The 19324-nt window shown below is 46.7% G+C and overlaps 1 protein-coding gene across 1 annotated transcript in view; it reads left to right on the top strand.

Moving 5' to 3' along the window:
• Positions 1–5301: 5301 nt before the first annotated feature.
• BICDL1 (BICD family like cargo adaptor 1) overlaps positions 5302–19324 on the top strand; it is a 48894-nt gene continuing 34871 nt past the window's right edge. Inside the window, exons 1-2 of the mRNA XM_059863615.1 lie at positions 5302–5637; positions 10258–10473. Of these exons, the coding sequence (XP_059719598.1) occupies positions 5317–5637; positions 10258–10473 (537 nt within the window). The 5' untranslated portion in view covers positions 5302–5316. The remainder of the gene's footprint in view (positions 5638–10257; positions 10474–19324) is intronic.

Genomic DNA, 19324 nt, shown 5'->3' with positions numbered 1-19324 from the left:
GGCCCACACCATGACAGGTAATTTTAGGACCTAAGGGTTTTGCTGTAAAGACATACAAGCAATAACAGCTCTCTCAGTTTGTGCCTTAATATAGGCAAAGGCACAAGCTACTTTTTAATTCTTAAGAGGAGTGTTTGTTCCACAAAGGCTTGGCAAACATTGTCATGCAGTAAGATTCAAGAGGGAGAACACACCCATGGCTGAAAACACCTAGTTCATTAAAAAACACAGCACCAGTCTAGATGTAGATGTACATCTCCCATGGAACCATAATATCTTTACTCTTCCTGTGGGCTGCAGAAGCAGCCAGCCCATAGCTGGGTTTGTGTGGGAGCACTCAGACCCAACACCTCTCACATGAGTGTTCAATGCTACCCTGTACATCCCCAGCCCAGCTCTCCTCTGCACCCTGTTGTGCTCACTGTGCCCCTGAGATATTTTCTGTTTCTCTGCAGCTTCTCCAGCAGCTCTGAGTAGCTCCAGCAGTGTGTCACATGCTGCCGAAGGCACACTGCAATCCCAGCAGCTGGCACAAGGGTGTGAAGATGGGAGCCCTCTTGCCATAAGTGTTGGAAGGTCTTCCCACTAAAAAGGAGCCAGCCTGGATCCTGTGTCCAGACTCTCCTTGGATCATGGTAAGCCAAGAAGGAGCCTCAGGTGCAAGGCAGCATGTGTGTCAGATCAGGGCCAGCTGTGAACCAAAGCCAAATTGTTGGTGGGGTACCCCAAACAGATCAAGCTGGCCTGAAATATTGGCCATGCAACTCCTCCAGGTCTAGAGTAGTTCTGCTTGTTCCTAGCACTGTCAGCTTTGTTTTGGAGAGACTGTTACAGAATGCTTCCAAATTTCACAATTCACAGAGACTAACACCTATAGTACAAAATAGTTCCATCTCTAACTCCTATGTTCCATATTACAAGTCAAACTATTCCCGTGTTCTTTTCCCTATGCACCCCTTGGTCCTTACACAGAGACAGGGTGAGCACAGCATGGTGTTGGTTCTGTCCTTGGGCACTCCTGAGTCATCCATGCTTTACCCCCTTAGCAGTCAAGGGATGTTTCCCCTGACTTCAATGCTGTGAGTCACCGTGGTGGATGAGTGGTCTTTCTGTTCTACCTGATGTGATATTGATAACCCTGGGAGAAAACAAACTTGTCAGAAACTCTGTGGAGAATACTAAGCCTTGAGAAAAATCAGGATTTTTTTTATTTTACTACATCTTGCTAGGCTCACACTCATAACAACTTTCTTTCCCTTCTTAAAACTTTCCAGAGTTTAACAATAAATCTCTGGTTTTTTCACCCTTACCAAGCTCTGCAAATACACCTTCCCATCCTGTATTTCCTCTACTCAGCATCAGGGAAAAGCTGGGCACACACATAGTGGATAGCTTTGGACATTACAGAAGCAAAGAGAAAGAAAGGTCACACGAGTCTTATCTCTGGCTTTACAGTTCTGGCCTGTTTTGCAAGCAAGACACAGATGTCCTTTAATTATTCATTTGGGTAACTGCAAACTCTCTGAGGCTGCCTGCACCTCTTTCAGCAGAGGATGCTGTGGCTGTAACACCTCGGCACAGAGGTACACAAACAACCAGAAAAAGTAAGATATTTGTCAGAAATTAGGTGCAGAAAAACAGAGAGAAGAATAAAGCAATTCATCATTCAGAAAGGGGGGAGTGGGGCAGGGAGGGAGAGAGAAAGAGTGAGAGAGAGAGAGAGAGAATGGCAAAAGAAACCTGATAGCTTGTGTTGCCTCCCCTGGAAGTCTGTCAGCCCACTGGCAGGAAGATTAAGGATGTTGATGGGAATTCCTTTCTCACCACAGTCAGCTTTAAAAGCACAGGACAATAACCTACTTTTACAGGTCTGGCTGTGGCTTTCCCACAACACATCTTTTTCTCCCCTTACTCTAAACAAAAAGGGATGATCTCTTGCAGTGCCTGTTATCTGAGTGCTACCCTTACAGCTGAGGTGAAGGTATTGATTGAAGCACTTGGACATTTATTGGATTTGCAGCTTTTCTGATGTGTGAAAAATGCTTTGTCCTGCTCAAGTCATACAGTCCTACATGCTCCAGCATTTGTTGGTGTAACCACCAAAGGTCCAGACCCTCTGCCACACTTCCTTTGTGAACAAACCAACCAGTGAAATCCCTGCAAGGCAGAATACAGATTTCAAAGCATCAGATTTAACAATATACTTGACACTGGGCTTGAAGAGCCTGCACAGCTTAGAGTTCACCTCCCCTTGACCCTCTGGGAAGGACAATACCCACTGCTGTATCCACAGCTTAAGCTGGATTGCCTGTCTCAGTATCTTGCTCTTTTAGGAACCTGTTTAGCAGGGGGAATTTGCACTGGCAGGTTGCCCTGGATGGCTCACTGAATCAAGTTCTCCAACCCTCCCCATGGCTTGTTTACTGGATTCAGTACTTGTGGGATGGGGAAAAGCAAGAAGGAAAAAAAAAAATTACTTAGAGGCAAGGTCAGTGCCACCCTTTTGATCCATTAAGAATAGAACCTTTTGCTTTCTAGTTTATACAGATCTGCAAGATTTTGATCTGAGCAAGGAAAGAATGATTTACCCCTCTTACAAAGACTCTTACACCACTCTCTTACACCTATGTTTTATTTTCACCCTTGTTTGCTAATATCACAAAGAAGGCAGTGTGTCCTGGGCAAGGTGACATTTCTGTGCTCTGATGACATCACTGGCATCAGTCACTTGCTCTTGACTCTCTGTGTGCTTGAGTCAGTCTGGCCTTTTTGCATTTTCAGAAAGGGCCATCCCTGGAGTGATTTCCAGACTGAAATATCACTTGTTCTGTACACACAGGAACCTTCTGTGTTGCAACAGCCTCAGCTCTTGAAATGCCTGATCTAAATCTCCACAAGAGCTACTCACTGTTGCAGTACCTGAGGAGTGAAGTGTCACATCAGCATTCAGCAGGGCAATTAAAACTAAACAATCTCATGTTAGACTTGTTTCCAATAACTGGTTCTTCCATTTTCTGAGCTGAGGCTCTCCAAAGGACATAACCAAGCTGAAGCAGGGCAAGAAGAGCAGAAATGGGAGTTGTGTGTCCACTTACAGGCAGCAACTGTCCCAGCTCTCAGCTGAAATACATTTTAGGATCCTAATAGATAATGCCACCATTTCATTGTAAAGAAACTGCATTGTTATATTCCTAACAGTTTTTCATAGGTATTTGATTGGGATGACACATACAAAATAAAATACTGATAAAGTAGCATACAAAGGAGTTTTAGAAGCAGTAACATACCATATTTCCAAAAAACCAAACCAATAATTAAATTCACAGGACAATGGATTTTTAATTTTTTTTAAGTGGAAGTCAATAATATGTTGTGCTATAAACAAAGCTTTAATCCAGGGTTGCTCCAGATAACACAGTTATGTTTTGCAGTCAATAGTCCCCAGAAGAACATTAAGCTTGTATAGTGGCCTGACTAAGATGGTGGCATATTTACAATACATTTCACTGATTTATATGTGCTTTTCCCTCTCCATCCAAGCAATAGATTTTCTTCATCCCTGTCCTAACAGATGCAGCAATGGGGTTTGTTTCAGGCTTTGTTTGGGAGATTAAAACCATCTCAGTATAATCTCTTTTTGTTTTATACACTGAAGGAAGCATTAGAGATGAAAATTGATGCCACAATGGATTTCATTAATCACACCAGGAGGCTTGGTCTGCTGTAGTAGGCACTTCCAGCAGAAGGTGCTCACAATCAGTTTAAATATTAAACGCCCTCCTGTGTTTAAATAGAGATGATCAAATCTGTGCAATCCCAGCTCCTCTTGGGACAGAGGTTTTTTAAAAGGGCCAATATTGTCCAAACCATCTCACCTTATGGTCAATCCCTCTTACCAGCAATGTAAGCGTCTGTGGAACTGCAAGGAAAAAAGGACTGACAAAAGTCAGTGCCTGGGGGAATTGCTGTGAGATAAAGGAGGTGTCACCTCTGGGTCACCAGTGCAAAGGAAATCTCAATGGTCATAAGGGCCAACAGTTACCATGCTGGGACAGGTGCTGGCAGCACAAGGCACCAGTCTGCCTGGTCCTTGGAGAGTAGGTGCTCACATATCAAAAAGCAGCACTGCTGTTAACTTATGCTGCCAAGAAAAAGGCCAAGGATCAACGGGTCCCCCAAGCTGGGCTGTTGGGATGTATCCCCACGAAAGGCCAAGTCCCAGTGGCAGATGGCCAGAGGGAAGTTTGCATCCCCACAATTCATGTTCTGTTACGAATAATCAGCAGCTCTCCAGGGCCCTGGGTCTGACACCAGGCAGAAGCCAGTCCTGCTTGAAAACAGCATCAGTCACCAACTGTCCCAGCCAAAAACACCCTCGGACTGATGTGTTGGGGCTGTTGCATGCAGATGAAAATGGTAAAAGTAAAGGAAAGGAAAGCAAGCCCAAAGAAAGCAGCATACAAAAAAAAAAAAAAAAAAAAAGCTCATAATTCCCATCTGCAGAATCTAGGAATCAAAAGCACAAGTTCCCTTTAAAATATTTTTGTGCCATCACTGTTAAAGCCTTGCTTGAAATTAGAGTATAATCACAAATTGAAGGAATGGGGTCTTAGCAAATGTGACAATATACAGGTTTATGCTGCTGTATTCTGCCTCAGCCTTCCTCCTGTACTGGGATTCTAAGGAGATAAAAAAATCAACAAAACCAAAACTGAAACCCCAACCAGTCCTGCCCCTAATAGAGTGAACAGTACTGGGAGCTGAACTGACTACAACTCCCAACGTTCACTGAGGGTACCTTTAGAACAAAGGTTACCCGAGAACATGCCGAACAATCTGAAATTGAAAGCAAGCCCCGGTGGCTGTTGGAAGCTGTAGTCAGCTCTCCGGGGTGAACTACTGAACACAAAGATCCCGAGAGCTGCTCCGGCAACCGAAAGAGCCCCGCCAGAGCTCTGGGGGAGCGGCGAGCAACGAGAACGCGCTGTGCCCCTCGGGGGTGCCAAGTGCCCTCCTGGGACTTCCCCGATGTTTTGGGGGGATTTTTGGCCTGGGCCTGCGGCAGAAGGGGCGAGACCTGCCCGCGGCAGCCGGGGCCAGCAGGACCCGGTTTCCCCCGCGCCACCCGGGCCCGGTACCGCTGGCGGCGGCCGCGCCGGCGGCAGTTGCGCTGGCGGTGGCCGTGGCGGTGGCGATGCGCTGCCGGGGCCCGGCGCCGGGGGGCGGGGGCCGGGGGCGGCGGCGCTCCCCGCCCAGCCGCCGCAGCCGCGGGCCGGGCGCGGGGGGCGCAGCGGAGCGGCGGCGGCGCGCAGGGCCATGTCGGCGCCGTGCCTGCGCCTGCCCGCCGCCGGGTCAGCACCGGCGGAGGCGGACAGCGCCGGCGGCATGGAGCCGCCCGGGGCCGCCGCCCTGGAGCTGGCCCTGGAGGAGGAGCTGGCGCTGCTGGCCGCCGCCGGGGAGCCGCCGGAGCCGCCGCCCGCCGCCGCCGCCCGCGACCCCGAGCTGCTCTCGCTGATCCGGCAGAAGGAGAAGGACCTGGTGCTGGCGGCGCGGCTGGGCAAGGCGCTGCTGGAGCGCAACCAGGACATGAGCCGGCAGTACGAGAGGATGCACAAGGAGCTCACCGACAAGCTGGAGGTGAGGCCCCGCCGCGCTCCGCCGGGCCCCGGCCCTCGGGTTCTCCTCGAGCAATGCGGCCCCTTCCCCGGCGAGCGCCGGGGGCGGGCGGCGGGCGCGGGCCCGGCCGAGCAGCCCACGGGACCCGCTGTGGCCGTGACGGGGAAGAAGGGGTCTGAGCGAGGCCTGGGGAGCTGCACTTCTCCCCCGATCCCCCCCGCCGAGAGGCGGCGTGTGGGGCCGGGGCCGGGCTGCAGCACCGCGCTCCGCAGGCTCCTGGGGGGCTATTCTGCCCCAGGACCACCTGGGAGAGATGTGCGCGGCTCATCTCGTCACAGAAATACCTCGGAAGTTAAATTTGCACAGCAGGTACTGAGCTACAGAGCATATGTGACCCTTATGCTTAAGCTGTTGCAGCTCAGGCTTTAGGCATGGCAGGAGATAAGCCCTAATGACACATCGCTGTTAGCTGTTTGCTCTAAAAAATGCCTACAGGTATCTGGAGAGAGCTGTTTGCCAGGAGCTCGGGGGATTGATCTATTTATTGATTTTTTTTTTTAAGATAAAATAGAGCTATTACAAAGAAAAGGACTTGTGCAGGCAGGTTGTTTTTTGGGTTTTTTTTTTTTTTTTTGGAAGGACTCTCTAGCGCAATTGTGAGAGAACCACTATTATTCACTCTTCCTCATAGGTATTCTTGAAACTGTATTTCTTCCAATACTGCTTTGAAGGCTAAGGAAAGCCTCTCTCACCTTTCTGGAGAGAGTTTGAACAATGCTGGATTAACATTCACATTTCAAGTCAGCCTAGACCAGTTCTTTCATCGCAGTCCTGCATATTCCTGTATTCCTTCCTCACAGACTTAACATTTCTCAAGTTCAAGAGGATTTGTGAAATTACTGTATGCCCTTTGTTCTCCTGACAAAAATTCCTCTCTCTTATTAAGCTTGTCATTTACCCCAGCTGATCCCTTCCTTTTTGCAAGGGAATGTCTCTGCCTTTGCTATTTTAATAAAAAAATAGTGAAGGTGACATTTGCTCAAATTGTTGCTCAGTGTCTCTGTTTATCAGATGAGAATTTCCCAGAGTATTAAAATTTGCCAGAGTGAATGTTTCCAGGTTGATCTTTAAGTAAGAACAGACATATGTGGTGTTGTGCTGACATGGTTTTCCTTAGGAGTTGGAGTAGAACCTTTCCTACCATTAAAGAAAACATGCACAAGTTTAGGTACCCATCGAGCTGCCTTTTAGGGAGTTCAGGAGCCTCAAATACCACTCACTGCTTGCAAAATGTAGAGGTGAAAAGGAGAGGGGAGAAACTACAACTTCATAGTACTTTAAATAACATCCCACAGATGTTTACCTCTGCTTTCACAGGCCCATTCAGAAGGTAAATGAAGAGATTGTAAACACAACCAACTGTTTACATATTTCCATCCCATTACTATCACCCTAACTTCCCAGTGGAATAACAGATTGCTATTTCCCAGGTTACCCATTTGAGAGGAGTTAGTGGTATCTACTTTAGGGTCATTTTTTTTTCCACTAGGTTTGGCAAATTTAACCCAGTGCTTCTTCACACAAAAAAAATCAAATTTCAACAATAATCTTCTAAAACACAAGCTAGATAATCCCAGCCTCTGCAGATTAAATCTCAGCCTCCTCCTGTTGCCACTGAAGTGAATAAAATTTCACAGTAAGCTTTTTTATTTCAGAAGAGCAGAGAGGAAGGACCCACAGCTGTTCCCTCCTTCCCTATGCTGAGAACTTTCTGATGGTGACACAAAGCAAAGTCTCAGATGAGATCCTTGCTGACAACCTGATATAATGATGTTTAGCACTTAAAAGGAGATATTTGGTCCCAGTTCACAGTTCAGAATTGGTTACAAGAGCTCAGTGAAGCCTCTCCATTTCACAATAGCCAAGGTCCTGGTCTGCTCCTTGGTTGCTTTGCCTCAAGATTATATATGTTCTAGTTTTGTGGGTTCATGGCTGAGGTACAGCATTCCTGCCATACACCTACTCTGGCAAACCTTTCACTTCACAGCCTGAATTTAAATTAATTTCTAATCAGGAAATTGAAGTTCTGTAATAAATTCTGATATGTGATCCTTGACAGTTTTATCCTCTCTAAGGGATTAAAACAGTTAATAGTGCTGTTCCTCTGACACAGAGGAGCCTGCTGTGTCCAAGCATTTTACAGTATGAACCCTCTTTATCAGCTGGGAAACTCCCCTTTGCTTTCATCTCTTCAGATGATGACCAGCCCAGCTCAGTTAAGTTGAAGAGAAGCTGTTTTCAGAAGAAAACATCTTCTAGAAAGCAGTTCTGTTTAAAAATCAATGAGCAGTTGGTCAATGGAGAGACACTCAGGAAACAAGAAACTCCCCTACTGAGGCCAGTCGTTTGCCCTATCAGCACTACGTGCAGAAATCCCCTCTCCAGACCTGCAGCCCTGCAGGTGCTGGGGTGAGGGCAGGCCAGGAGAGATGGCTGCTGACAGAAGCAGGAGGGACCAGTCAACACATCTCATCTGGGTTCTCCTCCTCTTTGCAACAGCCTCTCTGTGCCCCACTGCTCTGTTCTGGTTTCTCTGTCACAACAGAATAAACTTCATGTTCTTCACCTTCTTCTAACACCAGTCTTTCTGATGGCCATTTATTGGGACTCTGTGTAGTGGCAATTTTCTTTTGCAGTGAAAAACTGAAGTGCTTTTTAAATTATTGACAAGGCTTATCGGTGGCTTCTAAATCACATTTGGGTGTCTGGGGCACTTCAGCTGCAGTGCTGCTTCTCAGCAGGCTGAAGTTCCACTTTCCATTTAGAGAAGGCCCTGGATCTTTCTAAACGTTGCCTAGCAGTGAAGGAGGCAGAGCTATAAAAGACAGAATTTTCAGTGTGCCGCTGAAAGTGAAATTGTGGCTGCTCCAGCCACACTTGAACTACAAACAAGATTTCTTTGCAATGGTTGTCATGGGCCAGGTACTGAGATCTCATGCCTACCTATTGCACTAAAATATTTCTATTACTGCTTAGCTCTCATTTGCAAGGATGCCCATTCTTTTAGTGTCTGAAACATGGGGAAATCTCCTACTATGGGCCACTGTTTTTAATCAACTTTCCCTCATATTTAAGGGTTTTTCATGAACGACTGGAATTTGCAGAAGGATTTGAAGGGCACAAGCAACATGCTGCTACACTGAGCTGGAAGGGGCATAGGAAAGGATTTGGGCATCAGGTGGAGAAAACATGGCATCTGTGTTGCAGAGCAAAAAAAGGTGGAAGATTAGCAATACACAGGCCAGAAGCTGGAGAGGTACTGGAGGGTTTTGACATTCAGACCTGCTTGGGAAGGTGACAGGGACCCTGCCAGGGAGGCTGTGTGTCATCAGCAATAGGCACCCAGGGGAAACAGCCCCCTCACAGCCTGTGTTTCTAACAAGCAATAAAAAGCCACTTCACATAAATGCAGTGCAATTTTCTTTTCCACCTAGCAGGTTTATTTTTCCCTCCTATCAGAAGTGCCATGGGAATTGTTCACTAGGGAACAATTCACCTGGGAGAAATAGGCAAGTGCTACCAGTGTGTGGCCCAGTGGGTTTCTGTTATTTTCTAAAACATGTTCCTTAAAGACTGGGGAATCTGATAGAGAGTGGCAGGAGATTATTCTGGGGATCAGAGGACAACCAGCAAGGAGAGGACTCCCATTTTTCAGGTTTCCCTGCTAATCCTGGGACGTGCCCATGTCCCCAATCTATGACTGTTCTGAAAGTAAATGTGTGTCTTCAGCCACCAAGGGAAATTCAAGCTCAGGGTTTTGGAGCAGGGATTCTTTCAAATGGGCACAACATAAATCTGCTTTGACCTGATTTGCAGCTCTGTTTCAATCAAGCCCTCATTTAACTGTGCCTGTAAAACATGCAAAAGTTTCACCAGATTTGTGCTGTCCCTCATTTTCCAGCCAATCCAAGGCAGAGGAGAGTCTCCAGAACTAAGTGTGGTTTCTAAGAAACCTGAACCCAGAACATGGACGTACGTAATGTCTATAGCAACCAGTTCATTGCATCCATTGCCATTCCAGAGCAGGCTGCATCAAACAATGGAGTTACTGTGCACTATCAAACTCTCAGACAACTAATTAGGTCAGGAATAGAAGGAGCAAATGGATAGATGATTCAACTGTTGTTCATGAGACCCATATGACAACAAGAATGCCTCATCTACATTTCTTACCAACAGTAAGGGTATACAGTTTGTGTATTTTGGAATTTTAAAAAAATTATACCACTGACCATTGAAATATTGCTTTGGAGTTAAGCTGGGCTCTGCTAAATCAATTGCTCTGTCTGACCTATATATCTCGCCTATTGACATGCAACCTGCTTCACTCTTTTGGCAGTTATTTCAGTAAAAATTCAATGTGCTGAACTCCAGTGGCCAAGGACAGGCCAATTGCTGGAAATGGAAAATGCCTTTAGTGCCAGTGACCTGCCCTGATGTGGAATTGTCATCTCCATGGCACTGTCACGCTCTAGCACCATCCTCTTTCCTGCACGAGGTTTTAGCCCTAGCATAGAGCAGGAAAAGGAGACATTCACCCTTTGTCCCTCCCTTCCTAACCTCTTCTCCCCCATCGTGTAGCACCTGGAGCAAGAGAAGCACGAGCTGCGGCGGCGATTTGAGAACAAGGAGGGAGAGTGGGAAGGAAGGGTGTCGGAGCTGGAGAGCGACGTGAAGCAGCTGCAGGACGAGCTGGAGAAGCAGCAGGTCCACCTGCGCGAGGCCGACCGTGAGAAGACGCGCGCTGTCCAGGAACTCTCCGAGCAGAACCAAAGACTCCTGGACCAGCTCAGCAGGGTGAGTCAGCTGGGTGGCACAGCTGGGCATGGGACAGGGTCACAGCTCTGCTGTCATCCCCCTGTGGGGCAAAGAAGTGGGAAAGCTCCAACTTCCAGGGAAACAAAGGGTTCTGTCTCTGGTCGTGTTACACAGATAAGACATGCTGCCTTTAAACTGATTTTACACCTGTAAGGAGTGATGCATTTCTTTGGCAAAACAGTTGTGTTTCTGGGTTGAGTGGTCATTTACTGCACAGTTGTCTCTCTCAACTGTTTTTGCATCTAGAACTGATTTAGAAAATCTGTTTCTAATTTACTAATAGGCTGAACAAATGTAGCATGCAAGAAGAAGGCTAATCTGCAACAGTGGGGTGAAAGGCTTTTTGCAGGCCTCCCTTTTTTGAGATACATTGGCTGTAATGTTGTAGAATTGAACATACCATGTCATTCTCAGATGGTGTGTCACTACAGATAACTTTGCCATGGTTAGATGTGTGAGAACCTACTGAAATTCCTTGGACTGCCATGTTTCATCAAAGAGTTTAACTTGCCTCTGAATGAAAGAGGATTTATAGTGAGGCTGCTACAAATCAGCCTAATTGACTGAATACTTGCAGCATGAGGTTCTTTCTGACAGCAAAAGACTTAACAGTTTCTGCCTCCTTCCCACAGAAGTTAACCTGTCTTCTGGAATTAAGAGCCTTGATTTTTTGCCTCCCCACTGGACAGTTAGTACAAACCATAATTTTAATGCTTGAGAACACAGTTTCTCCAGCAGACGAAAGCATTTGCTTGTTATCAGTTGCTTATTCCCGAAATAGCATAGGACAAAAACACACACACAGATTCAGGCTGAAGAGGCCCACCTCATGCTATAAGAACATTTCTCAGACTAAATTCTGTCAGAGCTGAGTCTCTGGGGCTGACACAGGGATTTTGCCTATGGGAGGGTGGACACCTTGACCACAACACTAGGATAGGGGACCCTGAAGAGGGCCACAGGTCTTCACTCAAGCTGTGTATGCAGTTGTCCTGTGCCTCTGGAGGTGAAAGAAGCTAGTGTTGGGTATGACATTCTGTACTGACACTTGAGGAAATCATTCCTCATTCCACTGTAGATTTTCTTGTCAAGGATTAAAAAAGTCACTTATTCTAATTTGGTTAACTAAACTTAAAAAAAAAAAAAAAAAAGGGAAAAAAAAACTCCAAAAAGACCTGATCTTCCTTAGCTCAGGAATGCTGCTAAGTTTCTCCATGTTTTTAAGGCAATGTGTCCCAAGTGAGCTATAGATCTTCTGCCTTTTCTCTGGACAGAGGGTATTCCACATATACCATGGATGAGGGTTTCCATCCAAGATTGCACAAGCCCTGTGTTGTGTCAGGTATCTTATCCAGAGCTAAGAACTTGGCTCCTTCTGTGTATGTATGATTTCTGTCACTGGCTGGGGAGTGTAAGATTTATTATTGTCCCAACATAAGGATAAACTGGAAGACCAGACTAGAAGGTAGGAGAGGCAAACCAGCTTTTTTTGGGCTTTTAAACCAGATAGGATTGTCCTCACATGATACTTGTGCTACAGGAATCTCTCACAGTCACCTCTCTCTCAGAGAGCCACTCCACAAAGCCTTGTCAGAGGAATCACCAAGTTTACCAGCATGTGGTGTCCAAGCATGGGTTTTATTCCCTTAACTCCCTATTAGTGCAAGAAATGGTCTTCATTGACCCACTTCAGAACTGCCACATTCAAAAATGCTGAGCATTACTGCTCCCCTTCCCATTCCAGCCCAGCCCTGCTCCCAGCTTGGAGGACAGTTTTTCTCCAATGCAGATAAGCTCTGATAGAGGCACAGCTGATGTTTGCCGAGGCACGATTCAGTGCTCATTGAGTTTGTCACCTGGCCAAAACTTGCCAGTAACTCAAATACAGCAGTGGGTATAGCAAGGGTGTAAACAGTCTTCCCACAGTCAGGAAAGCCTGGACAAATGGAAAGAGAATAGGGAACAATCTGTTGGCATTCTCAGGGCTTTAGCTGATGCTTTTTAAAATCTCAGAATTATATTAGCACTTGATTCCCGGCTGCTTAATATTCCATATTTGCTGCTCCATAGTGTATTTGCAGTCTCATGTGTCTGGTCTCTTATTCTGAAGAGGTTACACATGTAATTCCTGAGGCAGTGACACTGCCTGAACCCTGCACCCATGTAGTTCTGGCTCCTGTTACCACTTAGGCTTCCAATTAATAAAAAGGACAAATAAGAGTTGCATGGATGTGCTTGCCATAGGCTGGAGTCTCTCCTGGGATCATGAACTGAGCACTGGGGAGGAAAAGTCCCACAAAGAAGTGCTGGAACAGCTTCTGTGATGTTTAAGGTGTTGCTGGTTTCCTCCTTGTGTTCCTGGTTCTGCATTTGTGTCACCATGGGTTGTTTGGGAGCAGAGGGTTATGAGAAGTCTGGGATAAGGTGATGAAAGTCTTATTCAGAGTCTCAAGTCTGCCCCATCCAACAGTCTTTATCCTGCTTCACTCACAGGACACAAAGACAGGCTTCTCTCTTCTAGAGTCATTCTACACTAGAAGCTCCTCAAATTTGAATTTCTACAGTTTTTAGCAATTAACACCTCGTGGCCCCACTTAACAACACTTGATCATCTCACTCCTGGAGAAGGTGTCCCCTTGGTGCTAGGCTCTGTGTGTTGAATGACAGTCAGCCTCGGGAGATGCCAGCCCACATGGTCCTGCTTGTTTCTTCTGGATTCCCTGAGCTTCAGCCTCTTTTATCTCAAAGCAGGGCAGCAGCCACCATCTCCTCCATGCTGCCCCTCCTCCTTCCTGCTGCTGCCATACTTTCACCAACTAATTAGTCCTTAGGACATTTTTTCATCCTTCCCCAGAGATGAAAAGCCAACACACACTCACTTTGTCTAAACCTGGCACTAATGCCAACCAACCAAGCACACACACCCACACAAGGACAGCAAGGGGACCTGGAATTGCAAGCTCTGTCTTGCAATTAATGCCTGGGACTGAAAAAATCCATCATCAGTTCTAGCAAAGACTGATAAGGAAAACTCAAGGATAGGAATTTTAAGTCTGTTCCAGTATCTAAAAATTAGCCTCTTGCCTCTGTCACCAAGAGGCTAAAATAAGGTCCTTAAAAAGGTTTGAGGTCTTCCAATGAGGTGGTGATACAGGAGAACTTTAAATATCTAATAATAGTAAGTAGGCTATAAGGAACTTTGCCTCCTCTTGAAATACAGCCTTTGGTTCTCTGCTTTTGGCAGAACAAAGATACTGCCTGAGGTTAAAGCAGCATTAAACCATGGGGAAAATTTGGTTGGCTGGATTGCAAGCTCATAATGAAAGACATGATTGAAATGCCAAAGAGCAAGTTTAAGACCTCCACAGTATTTTTTAATTTGCTACATGATGATTAAAATCCCTTCTGCACATTGCTTTGATTTCCCTCCCCCTGCCTCAGCACAGCAAAGGGTGCAGGATCTCTCAGCAGTGTGTCCACACCAAGCTAAATGCCAAGTTTACCAAGGAGAACTGTGGAGCTCCTCATGAGCAGTGTGCCAGGGTACAAACCACTCACCAGAACCACTCAGAGCTAAAGTATGAGGCAAAGAGCAGTTCTGCTGAGAAAGTCGAGGCTTGGGAATTATTACATGTTCTGTTTCCAGCTCCTTCAGTCTCTCCCATCTGTTTCAGTTCCCCACAAGGATAAAAAAAGAAAAAGAAAAAAGAAAAACACAAAAACCACAGTCCTATGCCTTCTGTCCTTTTATGGAGGAGTGTGTATAGGGAAAGGTCTCCTCTTACATGTGCCCACAGCAGGTAGCACAGCAAGAGTCCTGTCCCCACCTTTGGGCTTCTAGGAGTTACTAATACAAATAATAATAACAAGCAGTCATCTTCCTATAATGAGGTAACATATTACTACTTTGTCAGGAAGTGAATGAAAAAAGACTTCCACGCTGTTTCTGAGTGCCTTCACCAGATGGCTTTCCCACACATTTCCTGCTCCCCAGCTCTGGCTCCTGGAGCTGTTTGCTGCGTGTAGCTTGGGCGAGGCTCATCCTGCCTGATTCAGCTGGGCTTCTTTTATGGCTCATGGAGCACCGGGGAGCAATTTCACAATGTCAGGCTCAGGTAGTTTTTGCAATGCAAATCTGTTTCCCGGGGCAGTGGCAGAATGTCATCTTGCACTGCTGAAACAGCTCCTTGTGTTTAGAGGGGAACGCTGGGCTGCTGTGGCATCCCTCAGAGGGGCCCTCAATCACCAACTCCTTAGATTCACTCAGCATCTAGAGCCAGCAAAGAGTGCTGCTACAAAGAATGAGGTGTTTCAGTCAATCCCTCTGCTACAGCAGGAACAGGAGCAGCCAGCCCACAATTCTCCAAAGGAGGTATTATTTACTAACCACAAAACCTTCCTTTCAGTAATATTTCAGTTGAAGTTTCTCACTTCATGCTCTAACATGCAGGATGTTAGAGAACTGGCAGGCACTGCCTAGCTTTGCTTTGAAAGAAACAGGTTTTTATTTAAGAACGGGCTAACCATAATGTATTCTCCTTTCCAAATTACCTGTATTTTAAATACATCCTTTAATGGTCAAGAACACACAGGAGAGGCAGGTCTGTTGTCTGAATGGTTGGTTGCTGGGTCTATCAGCATAGGAGCAATGTTAGTTTTAAGAAATTCAGATTATTCACTGAAAAGGAAAGTTATTAGAAGAAGTGTGCTGGGCAAGATGCACTGCTCTTGCCGGACATTTGTAGCAATTGTACTATGAATTATGTCTTTAATTCCTTATTTTATCTATACAGGTGCTTAATGCAAGCCTCCTTATGTCTTTGTTTATTAAGTTGTCTCCAATAGCCCAGCAGGGTCTATTGAGAGCTCCATCCTTAGCACAGAGGCAAGTCAGGCTGAATTTAAGTCCTGCTTCAGGGGGTTTATTTTTAACCTGACAAAGATCCTGAGTGAACCTGGGCTAAAGAAGAGTTGCTTTTACTATCCCTACATTTCAAGGTGCAGATCAACCACTGCACTGAATTCTTTTTCATAGAAACTCTCCAGTTTTTGCTTTTCAAAGTGTTTACTGAACCTATTCAGTGAGTAGCTTATTAGAAGGAGCTCCTCAAGCACAGAGTCCTGAGTAGCAAATCTTCACCTGCATCGCCACTGAGCAGTCCAAATTCAATGGAAGGGGAGATTGCAGGAGAAAAGGCAGCGCTGCTTGCTGTTGAAGGGGCTGAAGGACCTACTTGTCATGGCAGCTTTGGTGGGGCTGCTCATTCCTTGGGGGAAGGCAGACAGCCCTTGAGCACTTGTGTCACACATGCTGAAGTGAGAGGAAACAGACACCAGCACCAGACAGAGCCAAACACTGATTCCAGTGAACCTCCCAGTAACCTCGTTCCCCAGCTCCCCTCCCCCCTGGAGCATCAGCAGATCCTCACGCCACATAGCCAGATCCCTGATCACCCAGGGAATACTAATGAGAAAGGCTGCTTCTCTCCAGTTGCTTCTCCTCTAGCAGAGAGCACTTGTTAATAATTCAGCTTCGTGCCACATCAGGCCTGGAGTGCTGAGGCTTTCCATGCTGAAGCTGTGAATAGATGACGTGACTGCAGCTGTGTATTCTCGCCTGCAGAGTCCTTCAATGAAATGATTCAGTGCCCTAGAAGGTAACGGAGGAACACCTTGAGGTCACTGCTGAGTGGCACTTATCCTTCTGGGAGAACAAGGAGAGAGGCTCAACCCTCTGCTGAGAGTCAGTCTAAGCCTGCAGCACCATTAACCCCATTTTAGGACACACAGAGCTTTGGGACCCAACAGGAACAGGGCCGTGCAGACATCAAGGAATAAATAGAGGAAGTGCCAGAGTAATTTTAGCAAACATGAGGGAGAGCACCCCTACAGAATTTGCTCAAGGATTTTGCACACACTAATTTCATGGAAGATTTTTACCCTTGAATCCTTTGGCCGATGAGCACTTACAGAATGGGCAGAAAGAGAATGGGCTGTAGTGATAGGACAAGGGGGAATGGGGACAAATTAAAAGAAGGGAAATTTCGGTTAACTATTAGAAAGAAATTCTCTCCTGTGAGGGTGCTGAGACACTGGAGCAGGTTGCCCAGGGTGGTTGTGGCTGTCCCAACTCTGGCAGTGTTCAAAACCAGGTTGGACAGGGCTTGGAACAGCCTGGTCTAGTGGGAAAATTCCCTGCCTGTGGCAGGGGGAATTGGGACTAGATGATCTGTAAGGTCCATTCCAGTCCCTTAACATTTCATCCTTCCATGAAAGCAGTACATGGAATAAAACAGGGGCTCATGAATAACAAAGCCCTCCCTAGGAAAATGATTAAATTACTATTTAGATTAGGAAAAAAATGTTACTGCTGAGGCAGTAGAACTACACAAGTCGCAGCTCCTGGGCAAAAGGATGGCATCCCTGGGTCCCAAGGGCTGGGTGGGACCCTCATCCTCTTGTGGGGCAGCAGAGCATCCCTCCGTCCCCGGGGACCCCTCGCTGGTTGCTGGATGACAGCACGGCGTGTGCCGGCTGGTGATGTTGCCGTGGCAACCGGGTGTGATTTCTCTGCCTGTAATGCCACGACAGTCAGGGACACGCAGGGAGACGCACTTGTGACGTCCGAGGCGGGCCGGCGGTGGCCGCGGCCCGTCTGCCACCCCCGTGGGCTCGGCTCGCTGCCGGGACGTGTTCCCGCGTCGCCTCTGCATCCCCCGCGGGCCTCTCCCCACCTTTCCACCTCTGCTCACGGCAGTTCCTCCCCCCCCCAAAATCGCGCTGGAGCTGTACCAGCCCAAGGCAGCCTGTTGTCTGTACCACCCACAATGAGCTCCCGAGCCTGCTGGGACAGGCAAACATTTTATATGCTGGATGAAAAGAGCCCCTGGTGAGCAGATCAGTGAGCCCACGCAGTGACCCTGCCTGGGCTTGGCACAGAGCATCTCCCGGGAGTCCAGCTTGGGAAGTGGCACCAGAAAAACGATTGTCTGCCCCAGCCACTGAGCCTGCAGGCTGTGCACGGCTCATCTCCCACCCTCCGAGGCAGTCGTGCCTGGATGAGGCAGCAGAGGCTGCCCCAGGAGACATCACAGAGCCACCCCTCCTGTCCCACCACCCCCCCTTTCACTGGGCAGCACATCTGCAGGAATGAGTGGACAAATACATGTAGGTGTAAAGCCCCTGGTAGTCAGCCATACACTGTTCTTCCCTGCACTTCAACTGAGCCCAGCTCATAGCCCAGCTTTCTCCTCTGGCAAGTGGTCCTAGAAGAGATTTCAAAAGTTCATGCAGGGCTTCTGTCTTGAGACAGCAGCAGCAGCACTAATCTGTGAACATCTGAAGGCCAGAATCCAACATAAAACTGAAGCTGAACTTGTCCTGGAGTAAGAAGATAAAATTCTGAATGAGTCCTTTCATGCCCTCTTGCACTGCACTAAAAATTTTGAGTGGCTATTCTGTTTACATCCAGGTTGTTTATTGGAATTGTTTTATTATGCAGTAGCTCAGAGGTTGGAACACAGAAGAAATTTTTTCAAAATATTTCTGCTTATTCACACTTGCTGTAAACACTTCCTCCAGGAGATTCTAGAAAGTAGGACACAGAAGGTGTTTGTATCCAGCCACTGCATTACTAGCTAGAACCAGAGACAAACATGATTGAAAGCTTTGCAAATAGCTACATAAGAAAAAACCAATTAAAAGCATTTGATCTTTAAAGACCCATTCTGGGTTATAAAGTTTGCACACCTTATAATGAAAGTCTTCTTTTTTCAAGCAGGCTTGCTATTTCTAAATGCACTTTAGTAGACAATAGCTCAAGAGGGAAGTCTCTTCTACACTGAGAGGGTTTTGCCAGCTGTATTGAGTGCTCTGATTACCCATGAAATCAGAGGCCTTTTGCAAAACAGCCAAGAGCTTAACCAACATTTTGTTTAGAATGGCGTTTAGCAGAACTCAGTTTATTTTGAGCAGAGATACAGGATCAGTAAGACACTCTTGTTGACTTCTGGTGGCCACAATGCAATACAGGGCTGGCTTGTGCTTGGCAGCACCACCACAGGGATGGGAAATGCCACCTCAGACAGGGATAACAGTATCCAGGGGCAAGGGTACAGCAGAAAACAACTGACATAAGTCAAGGGACCTGCATGTCAGAGCAACTGGAGTAAAAGGCTGCTTATAAGCAGCCCAAGGAAGCATTTAATTTGGAGGAGATACAGGCTGGCCTCACAACCTCAGTAGTTATCCTTCTGCAGAGGCTCAGTTCTGTAGATGCCAAGAGCTGCAACAGATTTCCATCACGGATGGGATCCCTGTCAGTGTTTGAGGGGAGACTGCTGAGGTCAGAAGTATTGGGAACAATTCCATTAACTGTTCTCTCCCTGTCCTAGCTATTCTTGCCTGGAAGGTTCTAATGTTGAAGCATGGAAAGAACTTTTTTGAAAGGAGGGACTGCTTGGATAGTTTCAGCTGGGTTATGATTCTACCAAGGTTAGCACAGTAATGCAGATGTGTCATAGATGCAGAGCTTTCACAGAACAGGTACACGACCTGCTGATGTTTGAGTAACTAAAGCATCCAGCTCATTGGATTTGCCCTTTAAATGGAATTCTTCAGTTCCTTTGCACTTCCGTGCACCAAGATAACAAAATTTAACCTTGTGATTGCTTTGTTCTCTACATCCTTTAAAGTCTGTTTCTAAATCCACTTCCAGACTTGGCACAGTTTTGTAGTGACAGGGGTGCTCTTAGAAAGCTGTTCCATTTGGCAACTATTTAGCCTGAGCTGTTCCTGGTTACTTGTTGAACAAAGCACCATTGTACTTGGC

The sequence above is a fragment of the Haemorhous mexicanus genome, chromosome 19 (genome assembly GCF_027477595.1).
Source record: "Haemorhous mexicanus isolate bHaeMex1 chromosome 19, bHaeMex1.pri, whole genome shotgun sequence".
Lineage (NCBI taxonomy): Eukaryota > Metazoa > Chordata > Aves > Passeriformes > Fringillidae > Haemorhous > Haemorhous mexicanus.
The sequence above is the reverse complement of the archived record's forward strand: the minus strand, read 5'-3'. Positions and strand labels throughout refer to the sequence as shown.